This window comes from Fukomys damarensis, unplaced genomic scaffold (genome assembly GCF_012274545.1).
Source record: "Fukomys damarensis isolate Sample0158 unplaced genomic scaffold, DMR_v1.0_HiC HiC_scaffold_18, whole genome shotgun sequence".
In the NCBI taxonomy this organism is placed as follows: Eukaryota; Metazoa; Chordata; class Mammalia; order Rodentia; family Bathyergidae; genus Fukomys; species Fukomys damarensis.
In genome coordinates, this window is record NW_022900930.1 from 43,449,534 (window position 1) to 43,473,310 (window position 23,777).

General features: G+C 45.6%; 1 protein-coding gene across 3 annotated transcripts in view; it reads right to left on the reverse strand.

The window, feature by feature from the left end:
• Bin3 (bridging integrator 3) overlaps positions 1-23,777 on the reverse strand; it is a 41,726-nt gene that overhangs the window by 12,278 nt on the left and 5,671 nt on the right. The window contains exons 2-4 of one of the 3 annotated variants that reach the window (XM_010624067.2): positions 6,618-6,666; positions 2,204-2,244; positions 1,834-1,895 (exon numbers count right to left, since the gene is read on the reverse strand). In XM_010624067.2, the coding sequence (XP_010622369.1) occupies positions 1,834-1,895; positions 2,204-2,244; positions 6,618-6,666 (152 nt within the window). Of the gene's footprint in view, positions 1-1,833; positions 1,896-2,203; positions 2,245-5,870; positions 5,975-6,617; positions 6,667-23,777 lie in introns of those variants that run through there. The other 2 variants (XM_010624073.3, XM_033765484.1) reach the window with 2 other exon arrangements.

Genomic DNA, 23,777 nt, shown 5'->3' on the forward strand with positions numbered 1-23,777 from the left:
GGCAGGACACATTTCCATGCCCATACCTGATATGTAAGCAAGCTGGGGGCAGGCCCAGTGTTCTGAGCCACCGGTCAGCTGAGGCAGTGAGCTTGGCACAGAGGCTGCTCTGAAGGACAGCTCGTCACCTGGGGTCATGGACTTAGGTTCCAGGAGCTGCCACCCGATTCTATTTCTCTGCTGAAAGCTAGGCTTCCTCAGGATCCCAGACACTCTACTTAGTTCCAGGGTGACTCACTATGAAGCAAGAAGCCTTCCCTCCATTCACACTGCAGTGCAGCGGTCTGAGGGCACAGGGAGGAAGCAGCAGGCCATAGCAGCTCCACTGAAGAAGTCCGTGGACAAGTGGCACCAAAGTAACGTAGCCCCAACCCAATGCGGACCCGAAACACAAAGCAGCAAACACCAGAATCCAACCCTTGGCTCAGTGCGGCCAATCTGGAGAAGACGACCAGGAGTGAGGTACACTCCATGGTCAGAGCAGCCTGAAGCCTCAGACACACAGGCTCCGGGTCACTCCCTTGCCCCTTCAGCACCGTCGGGCTCCCTGCCCTTGTTCTTCACAGCACCCACCGTCGCATGGCATCATAGCACTGCCTGTGCTGACCCTCACATCTTCCCTCCCAGGAGGGCAGCTCCGTCAGCGTCACTATTGGGTCCCCAGCCCCGAAATGCCTGTCTGCCACGTGTCACTTCTCCATCTGCAGAAGCAGAACCCTGGCCAGACCCTAGCCTCTCGGCCTGCTCTGCTGGCACGCAGATGTATCCTTCCCCCTGGATTCCCAGGAAGAAGCCACTGAGGTCCACCCAGCCAGGGGCTTGGTTGCTCCTGCCACTGACAGTGCAAACTGTCACTGAGGGGCAGTGATGTGCTGGCACCACTTTGGGGACTATTAGCCTGCGACATACTTCACGGACACAGCTAGCCAGAGAGATAAGGATCAGTGCCACCTGGATTTCCCGGATGAGGGAAATGAGGCACAGTGAATTCAGGGGAGTCTGGGATTACGAGCCGTGTCAGGGTCAGGGACTGGCTGCTGGCGAGTACTGCGAGCTGGGACAGGGACAGCAAGGGACAGACTTCTATGACTCCAGCTGCTTGCACAGCTCCCTGGGCTGTGGCCTTGAACACGATCTTTTGACACACCCTGGGTTCAGTGCTGCCTTTATCTCTGGCCTCCTGGGCCTCCTCCCTCCTTGTTGCAAATAAGACCTCAAAGCCTGGGCTGTGTCCTGGTACTTGCTGGCCCTACTCAGCAAGCCTTTCATGGTCAGTGATCTTTTTACTTACCTACTTACCTAGCTACCTTCCAGCTTCTGGAGTTTTAGTGTTTTAAGAAATCTCCAATGTTAGATCTGTTATTTATTTATTTTTGGTACTGGAAATCGAACTCGGGACCTTGAACTTACAAGGCAGGTGGCAGAAATCACTGAGCTAAAGCCCTGGCCTCAGCAGGCCTTTCGGTGCCCTTTGAGAGGACAAAATTATCCTGTGGGATTCTTGGACTTACACGCTCGCCCAAGCTCTTGCTTAGAATCACAGCAGCTCTGCTCCTGCCACCCCTGGAAAGCCAGGACTCTTGTTTCTGTGAGAAGGAATCTGTGCCTTTTCTCTTTTGCCAGCCCAGGGCCTGTGGCCCTGAGGCTGAGGATGGGGTAAGGGACACCTGCAAACTGAAGCTTTTGCTGGCCATGGTGCAGGCACTCTGGGGAAGTGGTGACTGGTCTGGTGAGGGTCCTGGGCCACTTCCCAGGGTTACCACTCAGAGTGTGCTTACTGCACAGGGCACCTTGTCCCCATACACCATGCAGGCACAAGGCACAGACACCTACCTAGGTCGGCATCTGTACTCTTCTTCATGTCCTTCTGCAGCCGCTTGGTCTGCTCTTCCAGCCTACAAAGCAGGGACAGCCCTGGGCACCAACCCTACTGCCCTCACCCCTCCTCCCCACTACCGCTATAGGGTAGCTGCTACGCCCACCTGCAGGGGATACTTCCCACTGCTTGCAGGAGGCCAAGTGCCCAAAGTTAAGCTCCTCTCACAGCTGTGTATGGGGCAGAACTGGCAGACAGGTGACCTGAGCTGCTCTGGCTCCCGGGTGCTGTGCTAGCCGGGCCAGGCAGACACAAGGGCTGGCAGGAGGCAGGGGCTCGTGCTCGATTCCCTGACTCCCACCTCATCCTCTGGGGTTTGACACTCACTGCTGGAGTTTTCCATACTCCCTTTCAAAGTCTCTCTCCACCTGTAACAAGAGAGAGAGAGATAACTCCATCAACAGAGAAATGACAACAGGGTGGAAAAACTCTCCCGGCCTGCGGAAATTCTGTCTACACCCTCCCCACAGCCTGCAGGGAGCCTCCGGTAGATCGTTAGGACACAGTATCCCTGTGTTCCCAAATTAATGAAGTGTTTGATTTGGGGAGAAGTCCCCCCTGGTGGGGGGTGCTGGGCAAGTCACAGCAGATTGTGGCTCTGCTCTGCCACCACAGGGAGTCAGGTGCCAGGCCGGGTGCTTTCTCCTCACCCCAACTCTGGTGACAGTCAGGGTGCTCTGAGTGGGACTGAAACCCAGCCTGGGAGGCAGCAGGATGTAGAAGAGGAGGTGGCTTGGGGTTCAGGGCTGGCTTTGCTGCATACTAGCGGGGGACCCCAGCAGGTCACCTGTTCTTTTCAGCCTCAGTTTCATCCTGGTTCCTCCCTGCCTGGCTGGGCTGGAGCAGATCTGAAAGTTACGTACATGCCTGCAGGTGGGAGATCTGTCTTGGAGCACAGGGGGCCTTCTGGGCCCTTCGAGGCCTGCCTTTGGGTGTTATTCTAGTAGAGCTTTTTCCAGTGAGGCCATGGAGGAGGGCAGTTTTCAAAGGATTCCTCTGAATGGGCAGAGACAGGATGTATGAATTCTGACACTAGCTGTGGAGCCTGAAAAGCATGTCCTCACTTTCCTCAGCCTTACTTTTCTGGTAAAGTGGGGTAATTTCACTTAAGTCATTCTCTCTAGAAGCTTCAGGCGACTTACAAGGAAACAGAGACTATACTTTCAGCCTCAGAGGTGTTTTAGACTTAAACAGGTGATACATGGAGAGCACAGAGGTGGTGGCTGGCCCGCTGCAGAGTGTACTGAGCAGCCTGGGGACATAGACAGGGGCGCTGACCTTCAGCAGAGACAGAAGTGCCCAAGGCACAGAGCAGGAAGACACTGATGGGTGGCTAAGCACAGAGTCTTGTGCTGGGCACCATGACAATGCTGCAGCTCCGTTCCCACCTCAGGGAGGGGTCTTTATCTACTGAGAAAGGATGAAATAAAAACTAAGCATTTCTTGGCCAGAGTCAAGCTCTCTGAGACCCAGAGTGCCTGCCGAGTCACTGTGCTGCCTCTGGCTCACGGCTGCCTCTTGTGCAATGCCCTTAGCATGCTCATGTGTGGGGGATGCCAGAGAACACCTGGTCTCCCTGGCTGGGCACTGCTTGGACTTGCACAGCATGGGACTTCAGGGTTCCAGCTGGGGGGTTCACCTGGGCGATGAGGAGCAAGGCTTCCGCTGAAGGGGGGAGGGGGGACCCTTCACTTGGGGCTGCTTGCACTGCTGCTGCCTGACAGCATGTTGCTCCCCTGCTTCCCAGAGCTTACTCGTCCTGGATCTCTGCACAGGGAAAAGACCTGGGGACAGCGACAGAATTCCAGCCCCTCAGAATACGGTGAAGGGAATAAAGGGACACATGGGAGTCGCATTCCGAGGCGTATGGCTTCTGAGGGAAGGAGCCAAGTGGAAAAGATCTGAAGATCTTTGAATGCTTGATGCCTTTGCCAAAAAGGCAGCTGGAGCCCAGTCAACAATGCAAGTACAAACATATGTGCACAGACCGTCAGGGGACCAGGCCGGGGTGGGCCAGGCGAGCCAGGTTGGCCCAAGGAGGACCAAGCTGCAGACTGCAGCCCTCAGCCACTCCCTGCATTCTCCCAGCTCAGGGCGGGAGGGAAGGGCCATAGCACGAAGTGGCACCGTTCAATGAACGAACAGGCTGAGTGCCCCCCTTGTGGTGAAGTGAAAAAGGAGGCCACAGGCAGGGCCAGGGCTCTAATGCCAGGGAAAGGTGCACATTAGAGCCCAGGCAGGAGGCATGTTCTGAGCCCCTTTACAAGGGCATTGCAGCAGAGGTGACGGAGCGAACGGCGCAGGCACAGGGGCTTGGCCAGTGCTCTGCGTCTCTGGGGAGCTTGACTCTGGCCAAGAAATGCTTAGTTTTTGTGTCTTTCTTTCAGTCTGCTCCAACAGGATTAGGGAGGCAGAGGGTCCCTCTGCTAAGCATGTGAAACCTTTCTCCCCTCCAGAGGCTCAGCATGGTCACTCGTCCTCCAGGGGACTTCACAGGGCGCCCACCCAGCAAGGAAACTTGGCTGTGCTTTCCTCAGGCCTTGCCTCAGAGGGTCATGACAAGCAAAGATTTAAAGAGCTCTTCCCCCTCGAGGCTTAGGTGGGTGGGCACGGCTACTTCCTCCACACCATGCTCCGGCCACTTTATGGGACCTGGGTCCAAGCAGAAGGCAAGGACCAGGAGGCAGGGGCTCTGTTCCTGTGTCTCGCCCACAGAGAACATGCCATTCCCGCCAAAGCCTCAACAACGGCAGAGTGTACGGTAATAACCTGGGCACAGGAGAGCAGTGAGCGCAAAGACACAATGCTTTCTTTGTGGCTGACAGTTGGATGCCTTGAGCCAAAAACCTCCTGAAACTCCCTGAAGATAACATGAGCATTTCTTCCCATGACAGGGGTGCCATGACTTCTAGTAACCCGGGCAGCCACATCTGTCCCCCCCGGCCCCCCCAGCACCTACAAGAACACTGGAGTGCGTCACCACCAGCCGAGGGCAGCTGCCGGAGATACCGACAACTGCACAGCCCGGGCCTCCTCTGGGGGTCACAGGGGTGGGGAGCATGTGATCCACGAGGCAGGGTCTTGTTACGTGGACCTCAGCACCTTGAGGAGCGCAGGAGAATAGGCCGAGCAAGCAACAACTCTAGCCCAGGCTGTGACTTGGCTCTGGTTCCTTGAGGGAGATCAGAGGCCCAGACTCTGATTCCACTGCACTGGGAACAGAGCTGTGTGGACAGGTTGAGTTGAATCCTTGATCAACTGGTTTCCTGTAATGCAGTGGGCATCACTGAGGGCTTCCTGTGGGCCAGACACTGGGCTAAGCGCCTTATATGCTTGTTATGCCTCATGTGAGACTCGTGCGATATCCATAACATGGATACTATCACCACCATTTTATACACGAGAAAGCTAAGGCTCAGCGAGGCTAAGGAACACTATATTTTTCTGTGGAAAATGAAGGCCATTTTGATGAAGACCGGGTCTTGGAAGGATTTTTTGTCTGTTTTTGGTAGAGAATGATGGGAATAAAACTCTTCTGAAACCACTTCCTTTTTGGATCTGCCACGGATTAAACTCTAGAGGCTCAAAGCCCCACCTTCTCACTTCCTGTAGCCGGCTGGCGCCCGGCATTTGCACACCCAGATTCTCTGGGCTTCAGCTGAGAGTTTCCACAGATGGTCAGCCCTGCTGGAGGCGACTTGCCTTTGTGTGAAGCAGTGGAGGACTCTTTTAACTTGTGCCCAGTTCCTTTCAAGTGACCTCACTCTGGATTTACCAAAGATGGAGGCACTGGTCAGGTATGTGCTAAACTTCCTGCCAAACCAAAGCAGTATCTTTCCTGGAGTTCTGAGAGCTGAGCTGAAGAAAAGTTAGTAGCACAAGGAAGTATGTCAGGCTTGGATGACAAAGACAAGAGCCTCAACTTTTTGAAGCCATCACAGAGAGAGCTGCTATAGTTATGGATGCTCATGTTACGAGCAAGGGCTGCACTCACATTTGTGGGTGAAGGGCTGAGGAGACAATTCTGTACTAGAAATCCCAAATTCTGGAAATCTTCACAGCCAGGGGCAGCCTGAAGCAAGGCAAACTGTGCTCAGACCTGCGTCCTATTCCAAGTTCTGCAAACAGGGGGATTTCAAACTTTACAAAGTCACAACCACCCTAAAGGCTTTATTTTACTCCAGAAAAATCAGGAGGTTGAGCTAGATGAGCTCTGAGGGCTTCTAGCTCTAACCTTCTCGGTTCTGTGACTCTCTCCCTCTTCCATTCTGAAGATAAACTACGGCTAAATGCTAGGGCTCTACAAGGGACAGCAGCCAGTCATTCTGTGCTGGATCATGGGAGAGAACACTTCTAGTGGTGCAGATGGAGGGACCTGGGTCACCTGAAGAAGTTGCCCGGTCTTTCATGTAGCTCAGGTGAACGGAAATGATGGCATGGGCCATGCTTCTGGTAGGGTTCCATGGTCCAGGAGTCCTCTTAGGAAAAGGACTGCTCAGATGCAGGACCCTGTAAACCACCTCTTCTACCCACCCAAAGTTGGGCAAAAGCCTGAAACACCCCAGGACAGGAGGCCCCAACAAGTCCTGTCTTTGAGAGGTTCTAGATCTACATGCCTGGGAACAAGGCCCAGGTTGCTGTTTTCCCAGCCCTTAAGAGGTGCTGAGTCAAAGCTCTGCTGCTACAAAGATGCCATGTGAGGCAGAAGTGAGTCTCAGAGTGAAAGAATCGGGTTACTCACTGTTTTGGGAACAATCTGTTTCTTGGGCTGCCCAATCTTAAAAGGAATCCTATGAGAAAGAGACCAAAAGGGATACTGTGAGGAAAGGGGAAGGGAGTGGATGAGAAAAGAAATGCAGCAGGGGCCTGCCTATCCCTGGAGATGAGGCCTGAAAGGGCTGGCTACTTGGCTTTCGTACCCAAGCCCTGTACACAGGACCACTGGCACCTCCCATAGAGCAGTATTCCACGCAGGCTGCTAGGCATCTCCTATCCCAGAGAATGTTTCCATGAATGGTGTGCGGTTCGTTGAAAAAGTGAGGACAGTGGGAGAGACCCCTGAATAACAACTACCATAAACCCTGTATCCTGTCGAACTGCAAGGAGAAATTGCAGGCTCCCTAGAATAGCTACCATTCTTGGAGACATGCCCTTAAAGTCCCCAACAAAAATCACACAATGTCTACACCAGGTGCTTCAGTGCCTCGCTGCAGGCGGACACAGTGGGTCTGCAGGGAGTCTAAGGAGGAAGGGAGGGATGACAATTTTCAGGGGCATTAATGACTGGCTAGGCTGGGTCATTTCCTAGGGAAAGCTGACAAGATGGAAATGCGGCTAATGTGGAAAGGAAGCTGCCACTCAGCCTGAGTCTGCTGGGAGCTCGCTAGGGAGCTCAGACTCTCCACTGCACCCAGGAAGGAGACTGGCTCCACAGAAAGAAGATCACGGGTCTGATGCTCAGAAGCTGAGCAGCAGCCCAGCCTCCATCTCCCAGGGCAGGCTGACCTCTGGCAGCTAACTGCTGCACCGGACTGCACTTTCTTGCTCTAGAAAATAAGTGGAGTAAACCAGGTAATTTAGGCACTTCCTCTAGGCAGTGAAAACTCTGTTTCTACCACCCTGAGAACAGTGCATCCTGTGGCCAGTGCATCCCGGTAGTTATAGAAATAGTGCCCCCCTCTCCACTGCCCTGTCCTGCCCTGCCCTCCCTAGGAAGTGGACCCCCCTCCCATCCTTCCCTTCACACCCCTTCTCCCCCAGCCTGATTCCATTTGGCCCAAACTGACCAACACCACTGCTAAACCCAATGGTATAATTAACTACCGATAATAACCCCAGACAAGCTGGTTGAGGGATGGGCCAACCTGAGTCACAGTGGTTTAAATTTAATTTCTGGAAGACATCCTGTTTATTGTTAACCCAGCCCCATAATTTGGGAGCATTAACCCTTTGGGGGCTGGCTGATTCACGTGGCTTCTGTAAACAAATCATCTAGGGTTATTTAATTACCATGGGAGGAAAGGTGAGCTACAGAACTGAACGGGGAGGAAAAAAAAAATGAAATTTGCATTTCTCTTTCTCAGACCAAAGAGTAAAGGTTCAAGGAGAGGCGAGTTTTTGTTCCAAGTCCCCAATTACTTTCCCCATAATCAGAGGCTGGAGCTGACGGGTGGAGAACAACTGCCCTTGAGGACCACTGGGACAGCGCAAACGAGGTCCGAGTGGCACTGCTGGAAGATTGTTCAGGTTCCGCGGGAAGCATGCTGCACTGTAAAAACCTCTCATCCGGAAGCGGAGAGCCTAGTCTGTCCTACTAGTTTTGTGATTTGAGGAAATCACATCTCTCTGGAGCCTAGTTTCTTCAACTATGAAACAAAGGAGTTGTAACAGATGGTCCCTTCCATTTATCTGAGTGGAATCACATACCAAGAATTTGGGGAGTGGACCCCGAATCCTAAAGGATCCTCAGGGAGGTCTGCTACTACACACACTGGGAATCTAGACTCAAACTTAGTTGCCATTACTTCTAGTGCCGCAGCTCCTCTCTGAAATCTTAATTTAGAATCACAGTATTTTTAGAACTGCAAGTCACCATAGAAAAATTTTTTCCAGTTCAACCCTCTCATTTTAGAGACAAGCAGATCAGGAGAGGTTCAACAACTTGCCCAGGGCCATAAGAACCAGGAATAAGCCACCCAGGCCCCTGACTCTGGCGCAACTTTCGCTCTGCTGTTCAAGGGTCAATGCTTTTCTCACATGGATTTTTATTTATTTATTTTACAATTTTTATTAGCTCATGTTTGCAGCATGTAATGATTACATTCACTGTGGGGAACTGGCACGTAAATAACACATTGTTAATTCTTTTTTTTACTTTCCCTTCCACTTTAAAAAATTTTTTGCCAACATCAGATTCATTTATTTTATAAGTCCTTATAAAGTTAATTATCAAATATATAGATTAACATATGACAATTATACTAAACCAAAGTACACTTTTAGTGTCCATGCTGGATTACAATAACTTCTCTTTCACATAGATTTTTTTTAATACGCATTTGATCAAAATGCCTAATCTTAAAGTACTACGGGAACAGAAGAGGCTCAGAGTTCTTCAAGAGACTGGAAATCAAAGAGACCACCATGGAGGAGAACTGGGTGCTTTGGCACAAAGAGGCTATGTATACTATGAACATGGAACAAGTTTGTGGATTTCCACAGCAGCTTCTGATCATCAGATATAACTTGATTATTGTTTTGTTTTTGAGACAGGGTCTCACTATGTAGTTGAAACTGATCTGGAACTCACTATGTAGCCCAGGCTGGTCTTGAACTCACAGCGATCTGCCTACCTCAGCCTCCTGAGTGCTGCTGGGATTACGGGCATGCACCACCATGCCCAGCTCTAACTTGATTATTCTGTTCTGATTTTTCAACTCACCAGCTTAAAAGCTGTGTATCTATTTACTATTACATCCTTTTAAAGAAAATACTCTCTCTCTCTCCCAGGACCTTCGCAATGAGCTACATCCTTGCACCCCCTCCCCGACACTTTTTTTTAACATTAAAGTGTCTCACTACGTCACCCCAGATAGGGCTTGAACTTTCAATCCTCCCGCCTTAGCAGGAGGCACTGATAGTCTTAGGGAGTGCTGGGCACACATTTTACAGACCCGCCCTGGGATCTGCTCCCCTTCTTCTGACTACTCAGAAGGGGTTATGGGCTTGGGAAGGAAGAGCACAGAGCTCGGGAGCCACACTCACAGTGCATCAAAGGCACACGCCGTGGCCATGTGGGTGGGGACCTTGACCGTCAGGACAAGGCTGTCTTGTCTGCCAGGTTCTCCGCTGAAAAGCTACTCCCCACTCCCCTTTCCCTACTGTACTTTTTGAGCGAAAGCCACCATGTAGCCAGGCCTTATTTAAAATCAGTTGTTTCTATCATTATGGGCTCATGGATATGTATCTTTTACTTTGGGTTATAAATCAATGCTACTTTATTTTGATATTAAAACTGTTGTGGTTTTGGCCATTGGCAGCTTTTTCAGCTGGCTTCTGTGTCCTGCTGACATACCTAAGTCAGTATGTGTGTACTGTTTAGCATTTCCTTACTTTAACTACAAGATGCTCCATTTGTAGCCAGCCCCAGATCTGGTGGAGGAGCTTACATTCGCTTTCAAGGTGCTTCTAATGGTCTCAACTTTCCTTTCAGTCTTCTTTCCCATTCACTCAATAAAACTACCCCAATCCAGCTGCACAGCTGTTTGTTAATCCCTGAATCTAAACTCCTTACAATTTCCTGTCCCCAACTAAGACATTTTTGAGGCAACTTCAGGGAGTTGGTACATGTAGGAAAATGGGGACATGGTCGCACCACCCAAATGGGATGTCTTTCCCCTCCTGGTTTACTCCAAGTTGTTCTCAACTCTAAAGTCTTGCTTACTTTCCTGTGAGTGTCTAAGACTTATTTGGCATTTAAAAATATCCTATCTTTTATAGTTTATCCCTTTAAAAAGTGACGTATGGTCATTAAACTTGAGAAATAGGGAAAAGGACAGCTGAAAGGAAAACAAGAAAAAATCCAGTCATAACCTCTTATCTAAAAGTTGACCAAGATTAATGTTTTTCTAATTAAAAAAAAATTTATGCCAGGTGTGGTGGTCTGTACCTATAATCTCAGCACTCAGGAGGCTGAGGCAGAAAGATCACCTCGAGTTTGAGGCCAGCCTGAACTACACAGTAAGACTGTCTCAAAAAAAAACAACCAACCAACCAAAAATCAAAACGCCCAAAATTTATTAGTACATGTTGGCAGCACATAATGACTATATTCATTGTGGGGAGTTGGTACATGTAGAATTCATGCTTTGGTGGTGCTAATTGTATTTTTAAAATTTGCAGGAAGAAAAACAACTGAGGCAAATAGGCCAAATGTTAGCAGTGGTTAATTCTGGTTGGTGAGAATACGATTACTGGTTTCTTTTTTATACTTTCCATATTTTTTCAAGTAAACAAACAAATAAACAAAAAACCCTGACTTTTTTTCTTGAATACAAAAATAGTCCCTGATCAGTGTCAAAAACTAGGGAAGGAATGGAAAAACACAAAGGACAAAACATACCTACAACCTCTCAAAGGAAAAAATGAGCAGTAATCAATGTGGACATGTATTTGGGATCCTCCTGCCTCAGCCTCCCGAGTACCCAAGACTACAGGCATGTCCCACAATGCCCAGCTATCGTTCTGATTTTTATGAGTACAGACATTAAACTAGTGATACAGGTATAAATGCAAATGTGCTTACTTTTACTTTTATAGCTTTTATCACTTACTGTTAGTCATTTCAATTCTTTCAACTTTTTCTTCTAAACATAAACTTGAACTGCTCAAATAGCTAAATCTTTGTGTGCCAAGGATGTGTCATATGGGATAAGTTTTTTTGGTACCAGGGATTGAATGTGGGACCTTGTGCTTGCAAAGCAGGTGGTAGAACCACTGAGCTAAATCTTCGGCCCAAGGATAAGTTCTTGAAATCAGAATTGGCAGTCAAAGGATAAATATAGGAGGACTGATCAAAATATACAATGAATGTTTACATTTTAAAACATTATTACAGTAATTTTTGTCATTAACCCTCAAAATACTCCCCTTCACTCTGAACACATTACCCCATCGTAATAGCTACGTTCTGAAGTCTTCTCAAAGTGCCTCTTTCCCGAGTATCTCTACGAGATATGATCAAAAATATAGTAAATGCTACTGCCAAGATTCATCTAATAGAAGGCAGGCTTGTTAAAACTCTGCAGTGTCTTCACCCATTTTACTCACAAGATCTGGCACTGTGTGACTTCTGGCTCTTCCCCAAAGTCAAAATGATCAGGAAGGGTCAACAGTCTCATCAATTCTGGACATCGAGACAGCCACGACAGCACAACTAAAAAGACCCATAAGAGACTTCCAGAACCGCTTCAGAAAATGGCAAGAACTCTTGAGTAAATGCGTTCCAAGTGAGGAGGAAGACTCTGTGTGGGATTAATGGCAATGTATTTTTTACTGCAATAAAAATTAAAACAAACAAATCATGCAAGGGTAGTTTTTGATCATATCTTGTGTCTGAGGCTTTGATATATTTTGTCAAACTGCTCTGGAGACAGACTGAAACTTTTCAGGATCTCACGATGTAGGCTGGCCTTGAAGTCACTATATAGCCCAGACTTGCCTCGAACTTGCAGCAATCCTCCTGCTTCGGCCTTCAGAGGGCTGGAATTACAGGCGTGTGCCACCACGCCCAGCTGCTGTTGTTTAAAATGGACTGAAACATTTACATTTACCAGTCCCTTTGCCTTGTACATCTGGATTTTTGTCCTCACTCAGTGTTTGCCTTTCATTTCTGTACATGCTTGTGTTTGGTATACAGTTTTTGATTCATATGAAGTCAAATCTACCCTTTTCTTTTGTGAGTTCTCCTTTGGTATCATAGTGAGAAAGTGCTGCTCCCTTTACACTGATGACTTATACACTGGCCCCCATATCTGCGCCTTACACATTTGAAGACTGAACCATGGATCAAAAATATTCAGAAAAATCTACATGAACACAGTTTTACTTCATCATCATTCCCTGAAGGACACACTGCAACAACTGCTCACATAACACACCGTATGGGTTATGACAGGCAACACAGGGGGATGTGCATGTTTTATGCAATCCCTAGGACATTTTACGTAAGGGACCCTGGAGCTCCTGGAATGATCTGCTGCAGATTCCTAGGGAAGACAGCACTTGCTTCTGACTTTCTTTTATTAATCTAAGTTCTACTTTGAGCAAAGTCACACCTATGCATCGTTTATTAAGGCAGCAAGGTTGTTGAGTTAAAACATTAAGTCCCTGAGTCCCCTTAATCTCAACCATTTCAACTCAGCTGGTTTTTTTTTCCGGTACTTACTTTTGCATTGCTAAAGAAAAAATGCTTATGTTGTTCTCTCTTGGTTGTTAGACTTTTAAGCACTAGCTAATTACTCTGAAAGATGATTTAGCTAAACCAAACACTTTCAACTTGCAAGTTCCCTTCTCAGCCCAGTCATATCGCAACTTGATGGGATCAATCAGTAGTAAGTGAATTACAAAGACACTGCAACTTGTTTTCTATCCCACACATCAGAGCCTGGGGCTGCTTAGCATCAATGGAGCCTTCCGAAGCCCTGCAGCCCCACAACCTCTAAGAGTCAGCCAACTCCCAGCGAAGCTGCTCCCAATTTCTGACCAACAGAAACGGTTTGTACTGTTGTTTTGAACAACTGAGCAGTGGGGTAATTCGTCATACAGCAATGCGTGACTAACAAAACTTTTAAACTTTTCTTTCATTTGCTTAATTTTCTGTGTATTTGCCTCTGATTCAATCTGTCGTCTAACTCCACTTTCAGTGTGCGTGTGTGGTGCTGAGGACTGAACCTAGGACTGTGTGACAGGCAAGTGCTTCACCTGAGCTACACCCCCAGTCCTCAATACATTCATTCTTAGTGATTGATCGATTGACTGGGTACTGGGATAGAACTCAGGGCTTCCCGTGTGCCAGGGAGGTGCTGTGCCGCTGAGCTAAACCCCACCAGCCCTGATACATGCATCCGTACCAGCTATACGCCCTGCTCCCCCCGGGACGGCTGCCCTCTCCCCTGGGGTGGCTGTCACCCCAGCTCTCTATGTCCTCACTGGGATTCTTTTGACACTTCTTCCATTATCCAACCCCTCCTCCCTCTTTCTTGGTTCGTTCTTTATTTTAGTGGAAGAAAAACTTTTCAGATTTTACACACAAAAAAGCACTTTACCCTTGGGGTAAGTTTGACTGGATATGAAATTATGGGTGGGATATAATTTCTTTCAGAACTTCAAAGGCATTGTTTCACTGTCTTCTAGCATCCCCCTATTGCTATGGTGAAGTCTGAAGTCACTCTGATTTCTTTTCTTTGTATGTGATCTACTTTTTATTTTATGTAAGCTTACAGAATTGTATGTTTGTCTCGGTGTTGTATAATTTTATTTTTTAGAGCTTTTAAAAAATGCATTTAGCAGGCTGGGGATTTAGTTCAGTGGTACTGTGCCCACCTTGAAAGTTGAATGTCCTAAGTTCAATCCCCAGTACAAAACAAAAAGCATCTAGTAACACATTTCATCAAAAGATACAACCAACTGCCAGGCATGGTGGCACATCCTCATAATATCAGCACTTGGGAGGCTGAGGCAGGAGGATTGCTGTGAGTTTGAGGCCAGACTGGGCTACATAGTGAGCTCAAGGACCTCTGAACTACATAGTAAGACCATCTCAAAAAACAAAAACAGAAACAAAAAATATAGCCAATAGCTAATGACACAGGAATCAATACATTAGAAAAATGAATAAGGCTTAGTAACAACAAGGAAATTTATAATGAAAATGAGAAATAATTAAAAAGTGCATGGATATTTTAATTTCTGAGAGGGTCTCACTATGTGTTACATAATTTTGATACAGCTTATAGTTCTGTTTTCATCTTTGGTACTGGGTACTCAGAGCTAAGTTTTAACTTAGTAATGTATAATCTTCACTTCCAGGACCCAAAGACTGCTGTTACTGATTTCTCCACCATGCTCTCCAATTCTTACTTCTGATATTGTTACAATTTTGAAGTTGACTTTTCTTGGCTGGTCTTCTTTTCTGTTTATCAATATTTTCTTAGTCTTCTAATATTTCTAAAGAGTTTTTCTCATTTCTGAGGATTTTATTTTAAATTTCATGACTTTAGTTGGCTTCAATTTAGTGCATTTTACAAAAGAAATCCAACTGCTAATAGAAAAGCATGTGGCCACTTTTTATCTATATGCCAAGGATGAGAAGTTCTCATAGTTTTTATTTTACATTATTTTGTTTTGCTATCAGATTTTTAATTTCTAAGAGCTCTATTTAATTTTCAATAAATATGAGTCATTTGTAGGAAAAAGGATACACACTGAGACAATATTAAGTGAAATAAATCAGACATAAACTTAAATGTTGTGTGGTTTCTCTTATATGAGAAACCCAAAGTATAAATAAAGAGCAAAATAAAAGACAATAGGAAGTAGAGAGATAGATCCTTTTCAAATTGGAAGGGGATCAAGAGGAGGGAGGGTAGGGGGATGAAAAAGAAATAAGATGTCAGGGCAGGGGGTTTAGACCAGTCGTTCCGCCTAAATCAGACATAAACTTAAATGTTGTGTGGTTTCTCTTATATGAGAAACCCAAAGTATAAATAAAGAGCAAAATAAAAGACAATAGGAAGTAGAGAGATAGATCCTTTTCAAATTGGAAGGGGATCAAGAGGAGGGAGGGTAGGGGGATGAAAAAGAAATAAGATGTCAGGGCAGGGGGTTTAGACCAGTCGTTCCGCCATCTGCCTCACAAGCACAAGGTCCCAACTTTGATCCCCGGTACAAAAAAAAAATCCAAAGGAATAACCCAAAGTATAAATAAAGAGCAAAATAAAAGACAATAGGAAGTAGAGAGATAGATCCTTTTCAAATTGGAAGGGGATCAAGAGGAGGGAGGGTAGGGGGATGAAAAAGAAATAAGATGTCAGGGCAGGGGGTTTAGACCAGTCGTTCCGCCATCTGCCTCACAAGCACAAGGTCCCAACTTTGATCCCCGGTACAAAAAAAAAAAATCCAAAGGAAAAAAAAAAGGAAATGTTATGCACATATACCAACTTCCCACAAAGAATGTAATCACGTACTACAGACTAATAAAAATAAAATAAATTCATAACTATTACAATGTAAAAAAAAATTCAGGATGTTCCTTTTTATGGTGTCCTGTGTTTATTTCACAGATGCTCTATCTCTCTGAGGAGCTAATGATAGCTTAAAAATAGTTTCTTCTCTCTTTACAGTCTTAGTTTCCCTCCAAGTTGCTTTTTTTCATTTACTTTGTCTTTATTTTTTATACTAACTGCTTCCCTTGGATGTGTGAGAATTCTTGGTTGTTGAGGCAATGAACGAAAGCTAACTAGCAGCTCTGAGCACAGGGATGAGAGCTTGGCTACTGTGAATGGTAATCTGGCTGAGCATTTTGGAGGTGAACTAATTCACGAGAGCTGGGACTACAGGTGTGCGCCTCTGTGCACAGCTATGATGTCAGTACAGTCTTCTCTCTTGGGAGGTAAGATGTCCTAGAAAAGATGCTATCCAGCTCCTGCTTTGGGAAGAAGGCCTAATTCAATGTTCTGGGAGCAGCCAAGCACAATGGTGCACATCTGTAATGCTAGTGATTGGGAGGTGGAGGTAGGACTGTTCCAAGTTTGAGGCCAGCCTGGAACACGCATCGAGACCTTGTCTCAAAAACAAAAACAAACAAATGATCAATGCTCTGGGAGCTCAGTGAGTGGAAGGGGTTGTGTGCTTGTGCATGCGTGTGCCCGCTATGAGGAGGGGAAGGAGTGTGTCTTGACAGCCCACATGTATCCAACGCATTTCATCTGCCTGATTTCAGCTGTTTGCTATTCCATGAGGTAGGGCTGGGCTTCGTGGGCCTGAAGCTTATATAACTTTCTATGGCCCTTTAAAGAATATAAAATCACAAATACAAAAATAGCTATGAAACTGGAAATTCAGAGTAAAAATTTTAACAAATAAGTCCTAAAGTGGATAAATGATACGAACAGCATGAAATGAATAACCTAAGTGTCATGAACCCTCTACCTGACATACCTCTCTGTATTTTTCTCTACATTTTTGGGCTGCACAGTCTTTGATTACTCAAGTGACAGAGTTGGTAGCATTATTTTCCTAGGAGTGAAAAGAAAGATAATTCAGTCTTTTCCGTAGGATGGCTGATTTAAATTTATTTTCTAATACTGACAGTTTAGAAAGGCTTTTTCTCCCCCTAGCTTAGAGGTAACATAAATTTTAGGATTGTTGTAAAATTTAGGAAAATTTCATGTTTCTTTCACAAATAAATTGTAAGATTTCAGAGCACACTTCAAGATTTCTTGTACAGTGACTAATCTTCAATGTTCTTTGAATTACCGACAGTAACCAGTTTGTCGCTGACGTCCTTGTTGGAGGGCATGAGATCTATTATCTTTGTTAAGTCTTTTATGTTAAGTCTACCACAAATTCCAATGTTTTATTGATGTGTTCATATGATTTGCTCTTCTTCTTTTCATCAACTGTAGTGTCCAACAATTATCCGTCCAATTTAAAATTGATTTTCTCCCCGCAATGGGTTGGTAGCTTTTGGCGTGACTGAAAATGTTCTGTGACACTCTACCTGACTTCAGACTAATTTCTGTGGATTTAACTGCTTATCTTTATTACTTGTGTTCTGTAAGACCAAATTTCCCCTTTAATTTTCAAATACATTTAAAGATGACCAGAAACGTACCCTGTCTATATTTTCAACTCAATGTCAGCCATTTTTAACTTGTTTTATTACAAACTGCAGTTAAAACAGCGTACTCCTGACCCCTCAGTGAAGGCCTAGGTTACTCAAACTAGAAGGCAATGGCGGAGGTTTTTATTTCGTTTTTTAAAACTAATTGTAGTATAAGTATTTTTTCTTTTCAGTGTATAAAAAGAGGGCTGGTGAACACATGGCTAAGGTTTCTTCTAAAGATCTCAGAGAAGGTCCATGCGAGCCAGGGTTCTCAGAGCTTAAGCTTCATTAGTTTCACAGTCTGCCATGGTTTCTGTCCCTTAGTAAAGAACTCTCTGGGGACTGGGGATCCTTCACCTTGGTGACAGGGTGTGGCAGAGAAAATCTGCGGGTGAAAGGGAGATGAGAAGGGAGATCCTGGCCTTTAGATTTGTCCATGAATAGCTTTCAACCAATCCTAATCTCATTGCTTGGCATCGTTCTACCTCTAGAGGTTCTCATTGTCTCCAAATCCTGAACCATGGAGGATTCAACAACGAAATGTGGGATGGCTCTTGGTATCCCTATCCCTAGTGCTCTTGCGTCACTGGTCTCTGAAGAAGCATCTACTAAGTTTTGTTACTGTTGAGTTGTGAGAGGAGTTCCTTGTATACTCTAGTTCTAAGTCCCCAATGAGATATATGACTGGCAAATATTTTCTCTTATCTGTTTGTTTTTAATTTTATTTTGGTACCAGGGATCGAACTCAGGACCTTGTGCTTGCCAGGCAGGAACGGTGCCACTGAGCTAAACCCCCACCCCTATTTTTAATTTTCTTAATGGTGTCTTTTAAGGCATAAAAGTTTTAAATGTTGATGAAGTCCAACTGACCTATTTTTTCTTTTGTTGCTCATGTGTTTGGTGTCATATTTAAAAATCCTTTGACATATTCAAGGCAATAAAGACCTGTCCCTATGTTTTTTCCTAAGAGTTTTATAGTTGGGTTCTTAAACTTAGGTCTCTGACTCATTTTGAGTTAATTTTTGTATATTGTTTGGGAGGTAAGGGTTCAACTCATTCCTTTGCAAATGATTATCTAGTTATCTCAGTATGGTTTGTTGAAAAGACTATTCCTTATTAGATTGTACTAGCATTCTCATTAAAAATCAACTGACCATAAATATAAGAATTTATTTCTGAACTGTCAGTTCAATTTATGAATCTACATGTCTATCCTTGTGCCAACACCACACTGTCTCAGTTGCTGTAACTTTGTAGTTATGTTTTTTTTTTTTTGTACCAGGGATTGAACTCAGGACCTTGGGCTTGTGAGGCAGGATGCGACACCACTGAGCTAAATCCCTGGGCCATGTTTTAAATTTATATTTAAATCTCTACTCCATTTAAAAATTGAGTATATAACAAGCCAGTTGTTTTAAAAAATACTTGGTCTCTGGGAAAATCATTTTATTACTGTTAAATACTTCTATGCCCCATCACAGACTGATCTCTTTTGCCAATAATAGATTTAATTATTTAAGTTTACAAAAGCTCTTAGTACCTTCTAATGTAAATCCCTTCTCATTACAATTCTTTTTCCTGGTAATTTTTGGGCCTACTTTCACTTATTATCAAGATGAATTTCAAAATCATCAGCTGTGTCCTCCCCCACCCAAATCCCATAGATATATTTAAAATCACAGAAAGTGCATTATATTCATAGAGGGTTATGTGTGTAACAAACCTACATCTTTACAAATATTAGGTTTACTCATTTAGATAGGGTTATATTTCCCTCTGCCCAGTCTAGTCTTTTTATTATGCTCTTCAGTCTTAAGAGTTTTTATTTTTCCTCTAAGATCTTTACATTTATTTTCTTAAATATTACAATCTCAAGTAATACATGTGAAATTTTTGGCTCTACACATCTTAGGTGCATTTCATGGAATTGTACATTTTTGGTTATAACATAAAATGAGATTCTCTTCTTCACTTTATCTTGGTGGTACACTAACCCTGAAACCAGACACCAGACCTACATATGTAACCTATGCAGCCTGAGAAATTCAGCTGGGGTAGGGAAGGACTAACTGGGTTTCCCAGATGGACAGGTATTCCAGATAGTCTTATGATTTGAAAAGTAATAATAAAATATCCATTTTCTTTCCCAATATTTATGCCAATTTCTCATATATTGTGTTAGGTAGAAATTGTATGGGGAAAAAAAGTTTTAGGTTTTAGTAAGAATGCTTTACATCTGATCTTCATTATGAAATCATGGAGTTACTGACATCAGCTGGAAAACCCACCAAACAGTAAGGAAGTATCTTTCTGTTCCTAGATCACTAAAAGATTTAACAATTGCATGTTTTCCTCATCCCAATGACTTTTCAGCGTGTCAGTAGGTGATCAGTTTATTCTGCTATGACCCAGCACTGTGATGGACTGCAAATGCACTTCCAAGTCCTGAGCTGGTCTTTCATTCCTGATGGGACTCTGCTGGTGAAGGGACAGCCTACTTAACTTAGATGCATCTATGACTTGCTTTTTCATGACACCTAGCTCCTCAAGGGCACCGAACACTGTGCTTCTTTGTAACCCCAACAGGTACTGTGCTAAGCACAGTGCTATTGTCAACTTTTCACTGAATGAATATTTAATAAATAGTTAAGGGCCATCTCTGTGGCAAGCACTATGCTTGGCTCTAGGGATATCAGGATGAACAAGACAGACTCATTCTTTGATCCCATGGAGCTTACAGTTTAGTTTCAAGCACACAGTAAGCACTGATATCAATGAACGAGTAAACTAAGTGTATTGCCCTTAGGGCCCTGTAAAATACTATACAGTGATTTAAAGTTCTTGAAAAAACCTATTCTTACCTAAGTCTATATAAAGAGTAAAGAAGGTAATATCATTCATTGTTTTCCCTCTTCCAGTTCCGAACTGATCACAACCAAAACTACAAAGGGTGTCACAATCCAATGGGTCCCAGGGATGAGACAAAAGAATACACCTGTGGCCTCAGAAGTGAAGCCTGGAAAGGTTATCAGAGCATAAGTAAGGTTAATATAAAGGCAAAGGAGACTTCTGGGTTTGTTCTGTGTCTCCCAGGGCAGACAGGATGCCAACCTGCCAGAGAAATAGGACACTGGGGCAGGTGTCTTGATGCAAGGACCGGGGTCCCTCTGCCCCGGAATTGAACATCCCAGCAGGATCCAGCCAGGTGGCAAGGAGGGGAAGGCAGGAGGAAAGAGCAACCCAACCACAGCTCCCCAGGCTCTTGGCCTCTCTTTCACTGTGGTCCAAGTCACTGCTGGCATGGGGGCCTTTAGGAGAAACAGCTGCTTTACAGAGCTGTGAAGCACTGCAGCATCTCCAGAGTTGCAGCTGCCTGGGAACTGCTGGGTCACACGGACTGAGGCTCACGGTCCTCGAGAAAAGGGAGAACCAGCATGCTTTGCCCCTCTTCCTCCCAGCCCTCCCTTCTCAGCACTCTCCCTATGAAGTCTGGGGTGGTAAGTAGAGATCTAGGACAAAAAGAGAATCTCCATGCTCTGGAAGAAATCAAGAGGTTCTGTCTGAGTCCTCGGTGTGCAATTCTACAAACATGAGCACCAGAGGGCAGGAGAAGGGATATTTTGGTCTCAGCCATAAAATGGAGAAAACAGTTCTCTCAGCCTCTAACATGCCCCACCTCTAAAAGGCCAAAAGAAAAAAAAAGTTCTTTGTGTACAGAGGGAAAGAGGAAAAATTCTATTTTCTTTCACAATAAAGAAAAGTCAACAGGATGTTCTCCAAAGTGACAAATATACTTTTCAAACAGTAAATATCTCTATTAGCAGCATGATGCCAGTTGGCTAATTCTGTCTGTCTCAGTAAAACCTTTCCAAAAAAGCTCCTGCTCTTGTGTAACGTCTATTTACAAAAGCAGCTCTTCTGCATTTTCAATTTGCTGGGTTTCTCAATCTTTTGTTTCCTCACCCCCTCTACTGAAGAGGCAGAGACAAGAGGCAGGCCCAGATGGCAGTTGGGAGGGGATCCCCTGGTCACCCCGGCAGAGCTCTTCATCCCTGCCTTCCTGGGAGAGTCCTCCACTCCCATTACCAAAAGAGTGGAGAGAGGCTAAAACCTCCACACACTTCCCTGTCTTCGCTTGGGCTTCCAGAATGTGTTTCTAGTGAACGTGTGTCTAGGCTTGGCTTGGGGGTGGAAAGAACCCTGGAATGATTCAGTCAACCCCACCCTGGATCCCCAATAGCCCAGCTGTGCAGGAGATCCACAGCGCTGGAGGGGGTGAGGGAGGTGAGAAGGAGGGGAACGGAGCAAAGAGTGGGCGGTGGTTGATAGTGGCTGAAACCCTGGCTCCCCCGGGAGTGGTCTGGGCCTGAGTCACTGTCTCTGGCAAGAGCAGGAAGGTGGGCGAAAGGCAGCAGCTTCTGCAGGCTACAAGGACTGGCCCCGCCCCTAGCCTTCTGTGACTCTGTCCTTGGGCTGCTGCCTGCTCTGGTCTGAGGCCTCACAAGGCCACCACTACCTTAACAACCAGGGAGGAAAAGCAGGGGGCCAGGGCTGGGCCCAGCTTATGGAGAGTCATCTGGCTCCGGTGGAACAGCTGCGTGTTGAAGCCATCCTCTCCGGCGCCTGGGCCAGCTGGCTGTGAGGCCCAGGGGCCAGGGAAAGTTCAGCCTCAGGCAGGATGTGAAAGACCCCTGAGAGAGGGGCAGTGGCCTGTGCTGAAGGCATCCATCTCGGTCCCCATGACCACAGCCTCTGGCCCCACCCCACCTGTCCTTGCTCTAAATTACTGGATCCAAAACCAGAGCACACATAACACGACCCAGACTCACCAGCAGTCTGAGGAAGTGTTCGTGCGTGCATGCGTGCGTGTGTGCGTGCGTGTGTAAAAATAAAAGACATGACTCTTGTGACTTGGCTGACTTGTTACTGGGACCAGAATAATCCTCTGGCTCAGCTGGGATGCCGCCTTCCCTGAGGCTCCCCAGGCTGCCCTCTGAAAAGCAGACAGAAAGAATCACTCAAGGTCAGGTCACGTGAGCATGGAGACCATTTGACTAAAGTGACCATTTATTGAGCACGTTCTATCGCCAGACTCTGACCTAGTGCTTAGCTGCTATGTGATATATGGTTTGCTGGAAGTGTCCTCTCCTGTGCTTCACAGGAGAGACAGCTCTGGGTGAGGGCAGACTTGGGAGCCAGACGCTGGGGTTCAAATCCTGACCCTGCCAATCACCAGCTGAGAGACAAGTGCCTTCCTCTTGAGGGTCCACAGTTTCCTTCTCTATAAAATGGGATACTAATCCACTTACTCTGCAGGGTTGCTGTGAAGGTTAAGAGACTTTAACCACCTAGTAGTTTACCCCAAGTGTCACTTAGGCAGAGTGTTTGTAGCAGGTGTCATTTCAACCAGTCAGTTCTTATTTTGAATACATTTGTTAAAACTGTCCTGTTGTCTTATAAAAATTAATGAAAAAATGCAAATTTTGGACATTCTGTATTTAAATAGATGAACTGCTAAGTAGTTAATGTTTCAAATACTCGACATGCAGCAAGACATCAGTAAGGACTTGCCGGAAGGTGGTAGGACATTTGGATGATGAAAATAAATCCGAGAGGGCCTGAGAGCTGACTGCAGTGACACAGAGGTCAGTATGCCCTGAGGAATAGTTAGAAACCTGAAATTATCTTATCTGTTTGGAGGGCACACAGCCGCCCCAAGTGAACTAGCTGGACTTACAGATCTGCTTAAATGGGGTGGGGACTTGCTCCTAAGCAGTGAAAGGATTTGAGACAGATGTTTGGAGGCTGACACAGTACCTGAAGTTCAAAAAGCCAGGCAATTCAAAGACATTGTTTATATTTTTGTTGTTTTTCAGCTCTGACAGCCAAATTATCGCCTATTCTCATTCTAATTTGTAAGACTGAATGGTAGAAAATGTGCTTCCTCTTTTTCTTTTTTTTTTGTGAGACATGGTCTTACCGAGATCTTGAACTGTGTAGCCAGGCTGGCCTCTAATTTGCAGCAATCCTGCCTCAGCCTCCCGAAGATTACAGGGGAAACAAGGCATTCTGAGGTGACTGGCTTGTCTTATTCAGTGAGCTACAGAAGAAACCCTATTGGCCTCATTTCATGGTGGACTAAGAGTGCTCAGTTCAGGCTCTGAGAAGCAAAGGCTGGCTAGGTAGCTTTTGAGGTATTCGCTCTAATCTTGTTTTCATGTCTGTCTCCTACTAACCAGGCATTACAAAGACCTCTGATGTTAGTGTTACCTTTTCCTTCTGCTCTGCTCAAAGTCTGGCCCCTAGCAAGGAGGAGGTAGAAGGAGAAGGGCTGAGAATGGAAAGTCACTTACAGGGCCATCCCTAGGTCATCCCCACCCACTGGCCACAGGGAATAACCATTCTCATGCAATGTAAGGTAAAGTCAGCTTAGAACTAAAAAGTATTACAAAATACTGCAAAGATTCAAAAAGCTATAAAACATATATTAATTACTAATCATCTACCACTTTTGGT